The following is a 14478-nucleotide window of genomic DNA, read 5'->3' as shown; positions in this document are numbered from 1 at the left end:
TAGACATTAATGGCTGTGTGTTGAGTTATTTTGAGGGGACAGTAAATTTACACTGTTATACAAGCTGTACACTCACTACTTTACATTGTAGACAAGTGTCATTTCTTCAGTGTTGTCACATGAAAAGATAGAAGAAAAGATTTACACAAATGTCACTGAGGGGTGTACTTACTTTTGTCAGATACTGTAGGTCACTATGTTGCCATGAGAAAGGGAACCTTCCAGGCCTTCAAAAAGTTGGTATTCTCCTGACTTATGTGACACTGTTTTCACAATAAACATTTATATGGATTTGCGGTGACTTGTTGTTTCCCAATGGCCAACCATACGTGCTCCCAGCCATGGAGAGAGATTGTGGCCATGTGTTGCAGAAGCTTCCATGACCAACAGAACTACAGTCAGACAAGATCCCCTCAATGTGGGGGGGAAATGATGAGACGACACTCAGTTTAGGGTTAGATCTTTGTAATGTTGTAGCCAAGGATGATGAGTAACAGCAATGCAGGTAAACCCTCCCCACACACACTGTCCCCTAAATTCTCACACATCCATAATATTAAATATGATCCAGTTCCAATCTTCAGTGCAGGAGAGGCTGCCGCATACTGGTGTAGCCCATATGAAATGTATCATGCAAACCACTGAGGACAACAAAGAGGGTGCAAAGGGACTGGAGCATGGAGCAGAGGTGCGACAGGGAGAGCAGAAGGTAGAGAAGAAGTAGGGCGTGACAACAGGGTAGAGGGGGGGGCCAGAGGGACGAAGCCGAGACCGGAGGGGGGGCCAGAGGGACGAAGCCGAGACCGGAGGGGGGGGGCCAGAGGGACGAAGCCGAGACCGGAGGGGGGGGCCAGAGGGACGAAGCCGAGACCGGAGGGGGGGGCCAGAGGGACGAAGCCGAGACCGGAGGGGGGCGAAGCCGAGACCGGAGGGGGGCGAAGCCGAGACCGGAGGGGATCAGGGGACTAGAGGGCTAGAGAAAAGACCCGAGGGTGGAGGGGGACTAGAGGGATAGAGAAAAGACCGGAGGGTGACTAAAAGTTGGAGGGGGACTAAAGGGATGGAGCGGAGAGGGACCAGAGGACAGGAGGGTACTAGAGGGAATAGAGAAAAGATTGCAGGGTGACCAGAGGGATGGAACCAGAGGTCAGAGAGATGGAGCAAAGAGGTCAGGGGGCAAAGAGCTAAGTAAGGTGGGAAGCACAAGTGTTTATGGCGTCAATACAGCATGACTGAGCAAGAACAGTTAGTTTCTTCAGATAGAATAGACAAAGAAATATACATATATGTACATACAAATACAAGGCTTGGGTCGTCCTATGCTCCAGGTGCAGAGTGCAACGCTCTGCTTTGTTCCAAAATGAAATGCCGAGGGTCAGATCGGGATCCAGTTATCGGAGGCTCTCATGTATACATCACACTCACATATCGTCATTTAAAAACAGAAAGCAACGCAACGAAAATATATACAAATGAAAGTGTATACCTGAAATGCAGGGGGGGGGGGTCATGCGCAGAGCAAAGGGGGTGGGGGTGGGGGGGGGGGGACAGGGGCAGAGTGCAATCTTCTCAGGGTTGTAAACATAAACAGTTTCCTTTACTCAATGTGGAGTGCATAACACTTCATGTAACTTTCTGCCTGTACACAAGGCACTGCCATGGGCACGCACCACAGCCCATTGCACAAGGCACCGCCATGGCCACGCACCACAGCCCACTGCACAAAGGTCAGTCGGGGAGGGAATGAATAAGTATGACATACAATCAAGGGAAGACTTGGAGTGTTAGTCTTCAGCAAGTAGTCAGCAACACCTGGGGGGGGGGGGTTGAGCAGAGCTTAAAAGATCATTACAGAGCTGGTTTTCTTCACCCCACCCCCTTTTGTTTTTTAGAACTGAATAATGCACACACAAATCCATTTACATGACTACCAAAGCAACTGTCCTCCAACTTTTTTCATACAGGGAAACCCTGAAATCAGGGTGCTGGGGTTATCCCAGGAAATGGTTGAAGAAATGCTATGGGCTGCTGGAGTTGGTTGGTAGAGGGATGGGGGAGAGAAAAGAATGGGGAATGGGGGGTTAAAAAAAAAAGGAAGAGCTTTGGAGTGGAGTGGTTCCAGTTCCAGGTTTTGGGTTTCCTAAGATGTGGAGCAGTTAAAATCTGTAACGTCCACAGTAACTTCAGAGAGTATCAGGAGCCAGAGAGAGCACCTTACAGACCAGAGTATCAGGAGAGACCAGCCTGAACAAAGGGGGCGAAGGGAGATATCCAGGAGTGCCCTGCTGGAGGTAACACTGATCCAGAATATAAACATGTCCTGTCTTGCAGGACTTTCCCCAGACAGAGGACCTCCCTCTCTTCGTAAGACTATCCAGTGACTGACACACAGTTCCACTCGGAGAATCCACAATGTGGTCTGTTAGAAATACGTATCATCGGCTGAGCCAGTGCCACTCTTGTGGGTGGAGTCAGTGGCCGGGGAAGACGCCTCCTTACGACGGAAAGAAACTTTCCTCTCTTTCTTCTGTTTGGCCTCTGCTTTCTCCTTCTCTTTCTGAAGTCGCTTTTCTTCTTTTTCTTTTTGTTTTTCTCGCTCTTTCTCCCTTTTCCGCTCGCGCTCCCTCTCTTCTCTTTCTTCCTTCTCTCTCTTCTTTTCCCGCTCCCTTTCTTCCCTCTCTCTCTTTTTGTCCTGTTCTTTTTGTTTCTCCTTACCCTTCTTGGCGGCCTCCTTGGGTGGTCCCAAGGGTGCTTTATTGGCGGTGGGAGAAGGCAGAACAGGATGCAGACCCTCAGACACCACCACAGACTCCGGTGGCTGGAGGGCGAGAGCGGGACTGTTGGGAGGAGAGGGCCTTCGAAGGCTGGATAGGCTGGATAAGCTAAGCCGACTACCGCTCAGAGAAGGGTTCAGGCGCATCTTTTCTTCCTGAATTTGGCGAGCGCCATGTAAGCGGCGTGAAGGGCGGTACTGTAACTCTCCTCGGTTTTCTCTCCACTTGCGCAGCTGTGTATTGCTTTCCCTTTCTATAAGAGCATCTGTAACCGCGAGGGCACTCACCTGAAAGTCAAATATAAAAAGTCATAAAAATCACAGAATTCTCTGGGATAAAAGAAAAAGGCTCTACTACACAGAGACCCTCCCCCCAACTCCTCAACCTTTCCCAACTGCATGTCTGGGAGGATCATTGCACTCCTCCCTCCATCCCTGGCCCTTCTCAGATCTTTACCCCCCCCTCCCCTTTCCACCACCATCCCAATCCTTGATACTGGACCCTCACCAATCCCTCTCAACCACATAATACCTCTACCCAATAACCCCATTGTAAACCCCTCCCTCTACCTCACCATCATCCCTATCAACCCCGTAGTACCTCTACCCAATAACCCCATTGTAAACCCCTCCCTCTACCTCACCCCTATCAACCCCATAGCACCTCTACCCAATAACCCCATTGTAAACCCCTCCCTCTACCTCACCATCATCCCTATCAACCCCGTAGTACCTCTACCCAATAACTCCATCGTAAACCCCTCCCTCTACCTCACCCCTATCAACCCCATAGCACCTCTACCCAATAACCCCATTGTAAACCCCTCCCTCTACCTCACCATCATCCCTATCAACCCCGTAGCACCTCTACCCAATAACCCCATTGTAAACCCCTCCCTCTACCTCACCCCTATCAACCCCATAGCACCTCTACCCAATAACCCCATTGTAAACCCCTCCCTCTACCTCACCATCATCCCTATCAACCCCATAGCACCTCTACCCAATAACCCCATTGTAAACCTCTACCTCACCATCATCACTATCAACCCCGTAGTACCTCTACCCAATAACCCCATCGTAAACCCCTCCCTCTACCTCACCATCATCCCTATCAACCCCATAGCACCTCTACCCAATAACCCCATTGTAAACCTCTACCTCACCATCATCCCTATCAACCTCGTAGTACCTCTACCCAATAACCCCATCGTAAACCCCTCCCTCTACCTCACCATCATCCCTATCAACCCCGTAGCACCTCTACCCAATAACCCCATTGTAAACCCCTCCCCCTCTACCTCACCATCATCCTTATCAACCCCATAGCACCTCTACCCAATAACCCCATTGTAAACCTCTACCTCACCATCATCCCTATCAACCCCGTAGTACCTCTACCCAATAACCCCATCGTAAACCCCTCCCTCTACCTCACCATCATCCTTATCAACCCCATAGCACCTCTACCCAATAACCCCATCGTAAACCCCTCCCTCTACCTCACCATCATCCCTATCAACCCCATAGCACCTCTACCCAATAACCCCATCGTAAACCCCTCCCTCTACCTCACCATCATCCCTATCAACCCCATAGCACCTCTACCCAATAACCCCATCGTAAACCCCTCCCTCTACCTCACCATCATCCCTATCAACCCCATAGCACCTCTACCCAATAATCCCATCGTAAACCCCTCCCAGAACCTCACCATCATCCTTATCAACCCCATAGCACCTCTACCCAATAACCCCATCGTAAACCCCTCCCAGAACCTCACCATCATCCTTATCAACCCCATAGCACCTCTACCCAATAACCCCATCGTAAACCCCTCAAAGAACCTCACCATCATCCTTATCAACCCTGTAGCAACTCTACCCAATAACCCCATTGTAAATCCCTCCCTCTACCTCACCCATCTCCATCATCATCATCATCCCAGACCTTAATAGGATTTTTATAATAGCTTACCTGTAAAATCCTTTTCTTTATCATACATCATGGGACACAGAGCACCATAGTAATAACTATGTGGGTTATACGCCACCTATAGGTGAATGGACACTTGTACACTCTAAAAAAAAAAAAAAAAAAAAAAAAAAAAAACCAGGAAGTCCCCTCCCTATATAACCCCTCACATACCGGGAGTACCTCAGTTTTTGTAGCAAAGCAAAATACTTATCCCAATAAGAGGGGAGGGATCTCTGTGTCCCATGATGTACTCCAAGAAAAGGATTTTACAGGTAAGCTGTTATAAAAATCCTAATTTTCTTTATTGTACATCACGGGACACAGAGCACCATATTAATCACTATATGGGATGTCCCAAAGCAATGTCACCTGAGGGGAGGGAGACACAAAGCGAAATAGCCGCCGTCAGGAGTGAGGACCTATACTGCTGCCCGAGGGCGGTGTCCTCCTACCATCTTACATCCATTTGATAGAATCTTGTGAATGTATGTACCGACGACCAAGTAGCGGCAAATCTGAACCACAGAGGCTTGCTGATTCACCGCCCGGGTAGAGCTGCACGATTCTGCCTAAAATGAGAATCACGATTTTTTTTACTTAGAAGGTCGATCACGATTTTCTCACGATTCTCACGGCATAACATCATCTTTCACATTACAATAAAAAAAATTGGGCTAACTTTACGGTTTCTTTTTTTTTTTTTTTACACTTCATTGAAGTGTATTTTTTCCCCAAAAATTGCGTTTGAAAGACCGCTGGGCAAATACAGTGCGACATAAAATATGGCAACAATTGACATTTTATTCCCTAGGGTCTCTGCTAACATATATATAATGTTTGGGGGTTCCAAGTAATTTTCTAGCAAAAAATATTGATTTTAAGTTAAACAAGTGTCAGAAAAAGATTTAGAGACTTTTAAGTGGTTAAACTTCCTGCATGTTGTTAAAAACTTGGCAGACTGCCTGGATGTTTTCTTTACACACAGAAGTTTATCCCTTTGATCTGAGAAGGAAAAGTTTGTTACAATGTTTCATGTTAAAAACTTGGCAGACTGCCCGGATGTTTTCTTTTGACAGCTGAGTGAGCAGATAAGTCTCTCCACTTATTATATGAAAGAATCATCAAACTCTGCAATGGAGATGGTCATGGGGGTTGAATCGAGATCACTATCTTTTAACGATTAATTGTGCAGCTCTACTGCCCGGGTAAAGTGCGCTTTAATCGGAAAGGGAGGAACCTTTCTTTTCAGACCATAAGCCTGACTAATCACCTGACAAATCCACTTAGCAATAGTAGATTTCGATGCTGCCTCACCCTTTCTAGGGCCTTCTGGCAACACAAACAAAACATCAGTTTTCCGTATCCGAGCTGTCGCTTTCAGATAGACCTTAACTGCTCTCACTATAATCGGGAGCTTTTGGACATCACTGCAGCCATCATTCAACTCACGATACTCTTTTGATGAAATTTTTACCTGTATCCCAGCACTAGGGCATAGTGCCGTGTTTGTGAGTACCGAATTTTAATAAATGTTATTGTGTTTTAGCCACGCAGTGTGCACTATGTTTTTCCATTTTTATTTCATGTGATATGATCTGCAAATTCGAGTGCCATTTTCATTACCGTGGGACCATCTACTTAGACAAGTCTTCATCCTTATCCACTGAGTGTGGTAAAAGCTGTTATGACCCATCTGTTAGTTCAGGGGTCCATATGCTAAGGTGAGCGGTTTGGCTGGCCGGTGGTGGGTTCACGGATTTGTAGCACTGCATGGAATTTTCTTGAGCACCTACATCATTCCAGAGGAGAATCCTTTTTCCATCTACATGTGATTTCTAATTTTTAGGACTTTATTTGGACTTTTAAGTATAGCGCTGCACAGCTTTGTTTTCCATATGTCTTTTGAGGTTTTATATGTTTGCCTTTAGTGTTCAGCAGCTTGTTTACTTTGTGACAGTTGTATTTTTGCGCTGACTGTATTTTCTTTAATTAATAATCGAGAGAATGCAATAATTTTTCTTCTACAGAACGAGGTTCTGGAAAAAAGGAAGGTAGGGAAACATCTTGATTCAGATGAAAACCAGAGACACTACCTTTGGTAAAAAGGTTGGGTGAGGACGCAGCACCACCATATCCTTATGAATGATGAAGTATGGCTCTTTACAGGAGAAAGCAGCCAACTCTGATACTCTTCTTGTGGAGGTTACCACAACTAGGAATACCAATTTCCTTGTCAAAAGGAGCAAAGGAATATTACATAGAGGTTCAAAGGGTTGTCTTTGCAACATTAACAATACCAGATTCAAATCCCATGGGCACAAGGGTAGTCTAACTGGTGGAGTTATCCGAGTTACCCCTTGTATGAATGCCCGGACTAAAGAATGTGAGGCAAGCGGCCTTTGGAAAAACATTGCCAAGGCCAAAATCTGACCCTTGATTGTACTCAAGGCCAGCTTCATTTCTACTCCTAACTGTAGAAAGGCCAGAATTCTTCCTACAACATACTTTCGAGGATGCCAACCCTTGGCTTCACACCAGGAGACAGACTCTCCAGACCCTATATAATAAATGGTCCTGGAGGCCGGCTTTCTGGCATTAATCATGGTGGTTACTACCGAACCTGAAAGCCCCTGATTTTTTAGAATGTGGGCTTCAATAGCCACAGGGTTAAATTTAGCGACTGTAAGGCAGGATGGAATACCGGTCCCTGCGACAGCAGGTCCGGACGAGATGGAAGAGTCCATGACTCCCCTACTGCCATTCTCACGATCCCTGCATACCAGGGTCTTCTGGGCCATGCCGGGGGTACCAATATTACCGGCTTCCCTTCTTCCCTGATCCTGTGGAGCGTGGTAATAGCTGAACTGGAGGGAATGCATAAATCAGTGAAAACGGATCCCATGGGGTCACTAACGCATCTATTCCGAGTGCAAGTGGATCCCTTGTTCTCGCCACAAAGTTGTCCAACTTCTTGTTGAACCTGGACGCCAACAGATCTACGTCTGGCGTACCCCCATCTTTGGCATATGACCAAAAAGACATGGGGATGTAGAGACCATTCTGCCGGCAACAACTGTTGACGGCTCAAGAAATCTGCCTGCCAATTTTCCACTCCTGGAATGCAGACTGCAGATAGGCAAGAACTTGTTTCTCTGCCCAAGACAGAATATGGTCCTTTTTGCTGCTAGCGAAAGTGCTAACCACTACACCAGTGCCACCTCCCTTTTGGGCTGCGTGGCTTCTGGTGCCCCCTTGGTGATCGCTATAGGCCACTGCTGTGGCATTGTCGGATTGTATGCTGACAGAAGGATTCTGCAACCTGAACGTCCCAGCTATTAGAGCCAGATTTACTGCCCAAATCTCTAGGATGTTGATAGCAAGGTCTTCTGGGACTCTAAACACTTTCCTTGAAGAGTGGTCTCTTCTAGAACTGTTCCCCAGCCCCATAGGCTGGCATCAGCTGTTACTACTCTCCAGGAAACTGGAATGAAGGTTCTTCCTTTCTGTAAATCCCTGGTTATCACCAATTGAGACTCTGGCGTACTTTTGGAGCCAGATTCATTGGACAATCCAAGGCTTGGATCCGTTTGTTCCAAGGAGACAGAATGCTGTGTTGCAACAGTCTTGAATGAAACTGGGCATAGGGAACCGCTTCGAAGGAAGCTACAATCTTCCCTAGTATCTCATGCAAAGGCGAATGGAAGGACCCTTCCTTGCCTTGACCACCTGGACCAGCTCTCAGAGCATTGGCTTTTACCTGAGGCGAAAACACCCTTTCCTGGGTTGTGTCTGACCAGGCCCAAATACTTCAGCCTTCTTACTGGCCGCAAGGAGGATTTCTCTAGATTGAGAATCCAACCCACGTGTCCCAGATAACTGAGCGTTCTGGACACCCCATGGTTTAACCGTGCTATTGACTGATCTGCCAGTAATAGGTCGTCTAGGTATGCCATTACTGCTATACCCTGGCCCCTTAGTCTTGCTAGTACTGGGGCTAGAACTTTTGTAAGCACTCAGGGAGCGGTGGCTAACCCGAAGGGCAAGGCCACGAACTGAAAGTGGCGCTGCTCTACCGCAAACCGCAGAAACTTCTGGTGAGCGGGAAATATTGGCACATGTAGATACACATCTTTGATATCTATGGATGCTAGAACTTCTCCTCTCCATAGGGTGGATACAACTGACCGGATTGATTCCATTTGAAAGGAGCGCATGTTTAGGAAGTGATTCCGATTCCGGAGATCTAGAATGGGTCTGACACCTACATTTGGTTTTGGTACCGTAAAGAGATTTGAATAAAACCCCATGTCTCTTTCTTCTGAGGGGACTTCTAGTATTACTCCCGAGACCTTAACCAGTCCAGTGCCAGAAATAAGGACTTTTTTTTTTTTTTTACTGGGTCCTTGGGAATGTTTGATCTTAGAAAACAAGATGGTGGAACCTCTCGGAACTCTAGTTTGTAGCCCAGGGTTACCACAGAGATGACCCATTTGTCTTGGATTTTACCAAGTTTCTGAACCACCGAAGTCTTCCCCCCCCACTCGATCGAGCGGGGGCGCCCCTTCACAAGGAAACCTTGGGACTCCGTGTGGACTTCTGACCCCAGGGCTTTTTCTGGCCCTGTGTTTGGTTATGAGGCTGTTTGCCCCTGACGGTGGAGGCCGTCGAGACTGCCTGGAGGCTGTTGCCCCAGGCATCGGAGGGGAAGCATGTTTGAAAGAAGGACGTTTATTCTTTTTTCTTAAATGGACAGGAGGGTACTCTTACCCCCCAGAAATCTTTTGGATATATTTATCCAAATCTTCCCCAAAAACGACCTTTCTTCATGAAAAGGGAAACCCAGCCAAGAGCTTCTTGCATGGTAACTCGGCTGGCCAGTTCTCTAGCCACAGAATCCTACACATATGTATCAACACGAGCGCAAGGCGAGAAGCCTGATGGATAGAATCCTTGATAGCGTCCACTGCAAAGCAGAAGGCCCTAGATAGCTCAGCTAACCCTTTGGGCCTCTTCAGTTTAGAGCAGGAACTCTTAATAACCTGCTTGAATTCGTCCCTAATGCCCCGTACACACGCTCCGATTATCGTACGAGAGATCGTTCGTATTTTGTTGCATAAAACTAAGATCGAATACAACGGTGCAAAATGTGTGTAAGATTTTTGTCGTACGAATCCGGAAAAATCTTCCACTGTGCGTAGCTACCGTTTCCCCGAAAATAAGACCTAGCGTGATTGTCAGTGATGGCTGCATTATAAGCCCTACCCCCCAAATAAGCCCTAGTTAAAGTCCTTGTAGGTCTTCTTTTCAGGGTAGGGCTTATTTTCGGAGAAACAAGGTAGGGCTTATTTGGGGGGTAGGGCTTATATTGCAGCCATCACCGACAATCACGCTAGGTCTTATTTTTGGGGAAACAGGGTACGTATTTTAAATGATGTCAAATACGTGTGACCCCTGTGTCCTTCTGGTTTATTTTCGTGTTTCCGAGCATGCGTGGTGTTTGTCGATCGACTTTTAGCGGACGCATACTGTACCGATTACACGATTGTCGAACAATGGGGCTGTCATCCGAGCAAAGTTTTCGTGTTTGTCCCTTCGGATTTGGTTGGACGGACTGTCGTGATCGGCTGTCGAAAGCTGCGTATTAAACGATCAGATTATCGAACGATCTGTCCGAAAGCCGATTTTTATCATCCGATAATCGGAATGTGTGTATGGGGCATAAGGGGTAGAAAGATGCACATTTGCTGCTACCGCAACAGCTACAGCAAATGAGGCTTTAAGCAGAGATTCCAACTTCTTATCAGCTGAATCTCTAAACACTTGTACTTTGTCCCCTGGACAAGGTAAATTTCTGTTTATAGAGGAGATATCAGCGTCTACCGCAGGCAAATCCCACCTCTTTGTAAACGTTTTCTCCATAGGATAGAGAAGAGAGAACTTCTTAGGAGGAGAAAACTGCTTATCTGTCAGGGCTGGGCTCAGCCCTTCCTTCTCTGAGCTGGCCGCTCAGCTGTCGGCTAATTGCCAGCTCCCATCTCTCTCCACAGTGACTCAGCTGTTGTTGAGTCTGCTCGTCAGTCCTGCCTACTTAACCGGTTCCCGACCGGCACACACGCCGATGTACGTCGGCAGAATGGCACGGCTGGGCAAATGGACTTACAGGTACGTCCATTTGAATTCCCCGCCGTGCCATTGCATGCGCGCCAGCCGGGAGCTCCGTGAGTCGGGTCGCGGGTCCTGCGGACTCTATCGCCGCGGGGATACCCGCGATCGCCTCACGGAGAGGATGAACGGGGAGATGTCGTTGTAAACAGCATCTCCCCGTTCTGCCCTAGTGACAAGTGTCACTCGATCTCTGCTCCCTCTCATTGGAGCAGAGATCAGTGACGTCACACACACAGCCCATCCCCCCTACAGTTAGTAATCACTCCCTAGGACACACGTAACCCCTCCCCGCCCCCTAGTGGTTAACCCCTTCACTGCCAGTGTCATTTACACAGGAATCAGTGCATTTTTAATCGCACTGATCACTGTATAAATGACAATGGTCCCAAAAATGTCCGACATGTCCGCCATAACGTCGCAGTCACAATAAAAAAAAAAAAAAAAAAAAAAAAAAAAATCGCTGATTGCCGCCATTACTAGTAAAAAAAAAAAAAAAAAAAAAAAGATTAATAAAAATGCCATAAAACTATCCCCTATTTAGTAAACGCTATAACTTTTGCGCAAACCAATCAAACGCTTATCGTGATTTTTTTTTACCAAAAATATGTAGAAGAATACATATCGGCCTAAACTGAGGAAAAAAAATGTTTTTTTATATATTTTTGGGGGATATTTATTATAGCAAAATGTAAAAAATAATGCGTTTTTTTCAAAATTGTCGCTCTTATTTTGTTTATAGCGCAAAAAAATACAAATCGCAGAGCCGATCAAATACCACCAAAAGAAATCTCTATTTGTGGGAAAAAGAGGACGTCAATTTTGTTTGGGAGCCACGTCACACGACCATGCATTAGTCAGCTAAAGCAACGCAGCGCCGAATCGTAAAAAAATGCTCTGGTCAGGAAGGGGGTAAAATCTTCCGGGGCTGAACCGGTTAAAGTCGTCCAGCTCACTTGATCTCTGCCTTCGCCTTTGCCAACATCACAGAGACATTCTCCTGCATTCCTGTTGAAGACTTGCTTGGCTGACGTTCCTTCTGGCTCCAGATCCTGCTTGCTGTACTACTACGTTTATCTCTGGCTCCCTGACATTGGCTTGGCTGACTATCCGATCCGTTTGCTGAACTCTGGCTTGTTTTGACTACGTTTACCTTATTATTATTATTAAAGAGGAAGTAAACCCTGATGGGTTTACTTCCTCTTTGTTTCCATGCATAGGTAAAGCATAATGGGCTACTATGCATCGCATCGCATCCCATTATGTGTCACTTACCTGACACAGGAGCCTGCGATGTCACTGCTGTCCCCTCTGCTACGGAGCGTCCATCTTCTTTCCGGGTATTGTGGCTCCGGCGCTGTGATTGGCCGGAGCCGCAATGACGTCACTCCCGCGCATGCGCACGGGAGCTGCCACTAACGGCATATAGCCGTTAGCAGCGGCATGCTCAGTGCGCTTGCTCGCCGCTGTCCCTGTCTTTTTGCAAATATCTCCTAAACCGTGTAGGTTTAGGAGACATTTCTTGGACCTACAGGTAGGCCTTAATCTAGGCCTTAATCTAGGCTTACCTGTAGGTCAAAGTGGTCTGTAAGGGTTTACAACCACTTTAAACAAGTGTGACTTAACTTTACTTCTGTCTCGGCCCGATTCCTGATATTATCTGGGTGATCCCAATCAGCATAAATCAGTTGCTCCAGTAACGGGTGCGTTGTGAACCCTGTGGGGGTTTTAGGGAACCCAAGGAGGAGAAGGAAAACATCATCCACCTCTGCAGGGGGCAACGTATATCCAGAACGGACCCAACTCCGTAAGGGATTGGATTAGCAATTTCTGAGATTGCGAAGTTGAGAAAAGGTTCTTCAGATGCTGAACCCTCAGAAGAGGAGTCATCCGAACTTCTTTCTGCCTGATCCCCCAAAAAGGTACCCCAATATCTCCTGCCCATTCCAATACTTCAAGGTCAAGGGCAGGAAAAGGGGATCCACCGCATTTTCTCCCCTCCTGGGAGGGGGATGTGAGCATATCAGCCATTTTCCCTTTCCAAACCAGCCAGAGCCAAAATGTCCTCTAGTGACGTATGCAGAGGCTGAAATGTTGGAGGTAGCTACAATGCCTGAGAGTCCAGGTGGCTCAGACTGGCCAGATGCTCCAGGTCTTTCAGGGGAGGATTGAACTGCGGACGTGCGACTAGGAGCCTCAGACTGACTGCAGCGACTTTGCGCTCCCCCCTGTCATATTCCCCTTTTTACGGGAAGACATAGTCCTAAGCACAAAAAGCAGAGGTACTAACACAGTGCATCTACTGCCGAGACTTAGTCCAGCAAATGAAATACATGCCGAGATTAAATGCTCAGTCTAAATGCTGAGTAAAACACGCCCCCTGAAAAATGCCTGTATCCAAACATCCATACAGCTTACATACCCTTGTATGCTCTGTATCCCTCCGTCAGCCAACCACACACCTCTAGAGTTAAAAGCTTTTAAAACCAGTAAGCCTTGCGCCATGTATCACGTGCACGCCGGCGGCGTCTAAGCCACGCCCCCACTCCGCCCTCTTTTTTCAAAAAAATAAAACATTTTCCGCACGCGAGGATAGGCTGGTCCCATGGTGGGGGGAGGGGGGGGGGGGAGGGGGCAAAGGGTCTCAGCAGGGGGGGAACCTGACCACTGTGCTGAATGTGGCCCCCCCAAAACCCCCAGTGATGGCTGACAGAGCTGAGAGGGAGCAATGCTGTCCGCAGGAGCCTTTGCTGATACTGAGCATAACACAGGGAAGCCTGGAATGTTGCTTTTACACCCTCTAGTGGCAAAACACAGGCAAGGAAACGCATATTCACAGAAGAAAGTCCAAAAGTGAAATAAATATTATAAATAAATATTATATATATATATATATATATATATATATATATATACACACACATACATACACACATACCTTAGGATCTTTCTGACCGCCGCAGGACAGCTGGAGATTATCACAGACAGATCCAGCCTTCACCCATCATGGCGGGCCGTGTCATGACAGACCTTCAAGGACCGGGTCCCCCTTAACGGGGTCCACTACCTTGGACCTGTACAGCACCCTGCCGGAGAACTCTTTGGTTGTATAAACATGACCAAGGTGCCGAATCCCAGGGTCCAGCTCTCAAAAGAGAATGCATTACAGGCAGAAACCTCGTTTCTTCTTCCACGAGGCCCGGGTACCATCTATTTTGGCTTTTGGGCACCGTGACCAACAGACATTGTCGAAAAAACTGAGGTACTCCCGGTATGGTAGGGGGACTTACTGTTTTTTTGAGTGTAGTAGTGTCCATTCACCTATAGGTGGCGTATAACTCACCATAGTTACTATAGTGCTCTGTGTCTCGTGGTGTATGATAAAGAAACTAGGTTCTCACCCATCCCTCTCAACCTCACAGTACCTCTACCCAATAACCCCATTGTATACCCCTTCCTCTAACCTCCCCATCATCCTAATCCTTGGGACCAGGTGTTTGGGGGGTCGTCATGTTGTAAGACTAGTTGGGGTACAAGCCGGAATTCTATTTAAGATAAAGACAATT

General features: G+C 47.2%; 1 protein-coding gene across 1 annotated transcript in view; it reads right to left on the bottom strand.

Moving 5' to 3' along the window:
- Positions 1-448: 448 nt before the first annotated feature.
- LOC141148120 (uncharacterized) overlaps positions 449-14478 on the bottom strand; it is a 36392-nt gene continuing 22362 nt past the window's right edge. The window contains exon 9 of the mRNA XM_073635285.1: positions 449-3061. Within this exon, the coding sequence (XP_073491386.1) occupies positions 2423-3061 (639 nt within the window). The 3' untranslated portion in view covers positions 449-2422. The remainder of the gene's footprint in view (positions 3062-14478) is intronic.

This window comes from Aquarana catesbeiana, linkage group LG06 (genome assembly GCF_042186555.1).
Source record: "Aquarana catesbeiana isolate 2022-GZ linkage group LG06, ASM4218655v1, whole genome shotgun sequence".
Classification (NCBI taxonomy): domain Eukaryota; kingdom Metazoa; phylum Chordata; class Amphibia; order Anura; family Ranidae; genus Aquarana; species Aquarana catesbeiana.
Note: the sequence above shows the minus strand (reverse complement) of the source record. Positions and strands in the feature narration are given on the sequence as shown.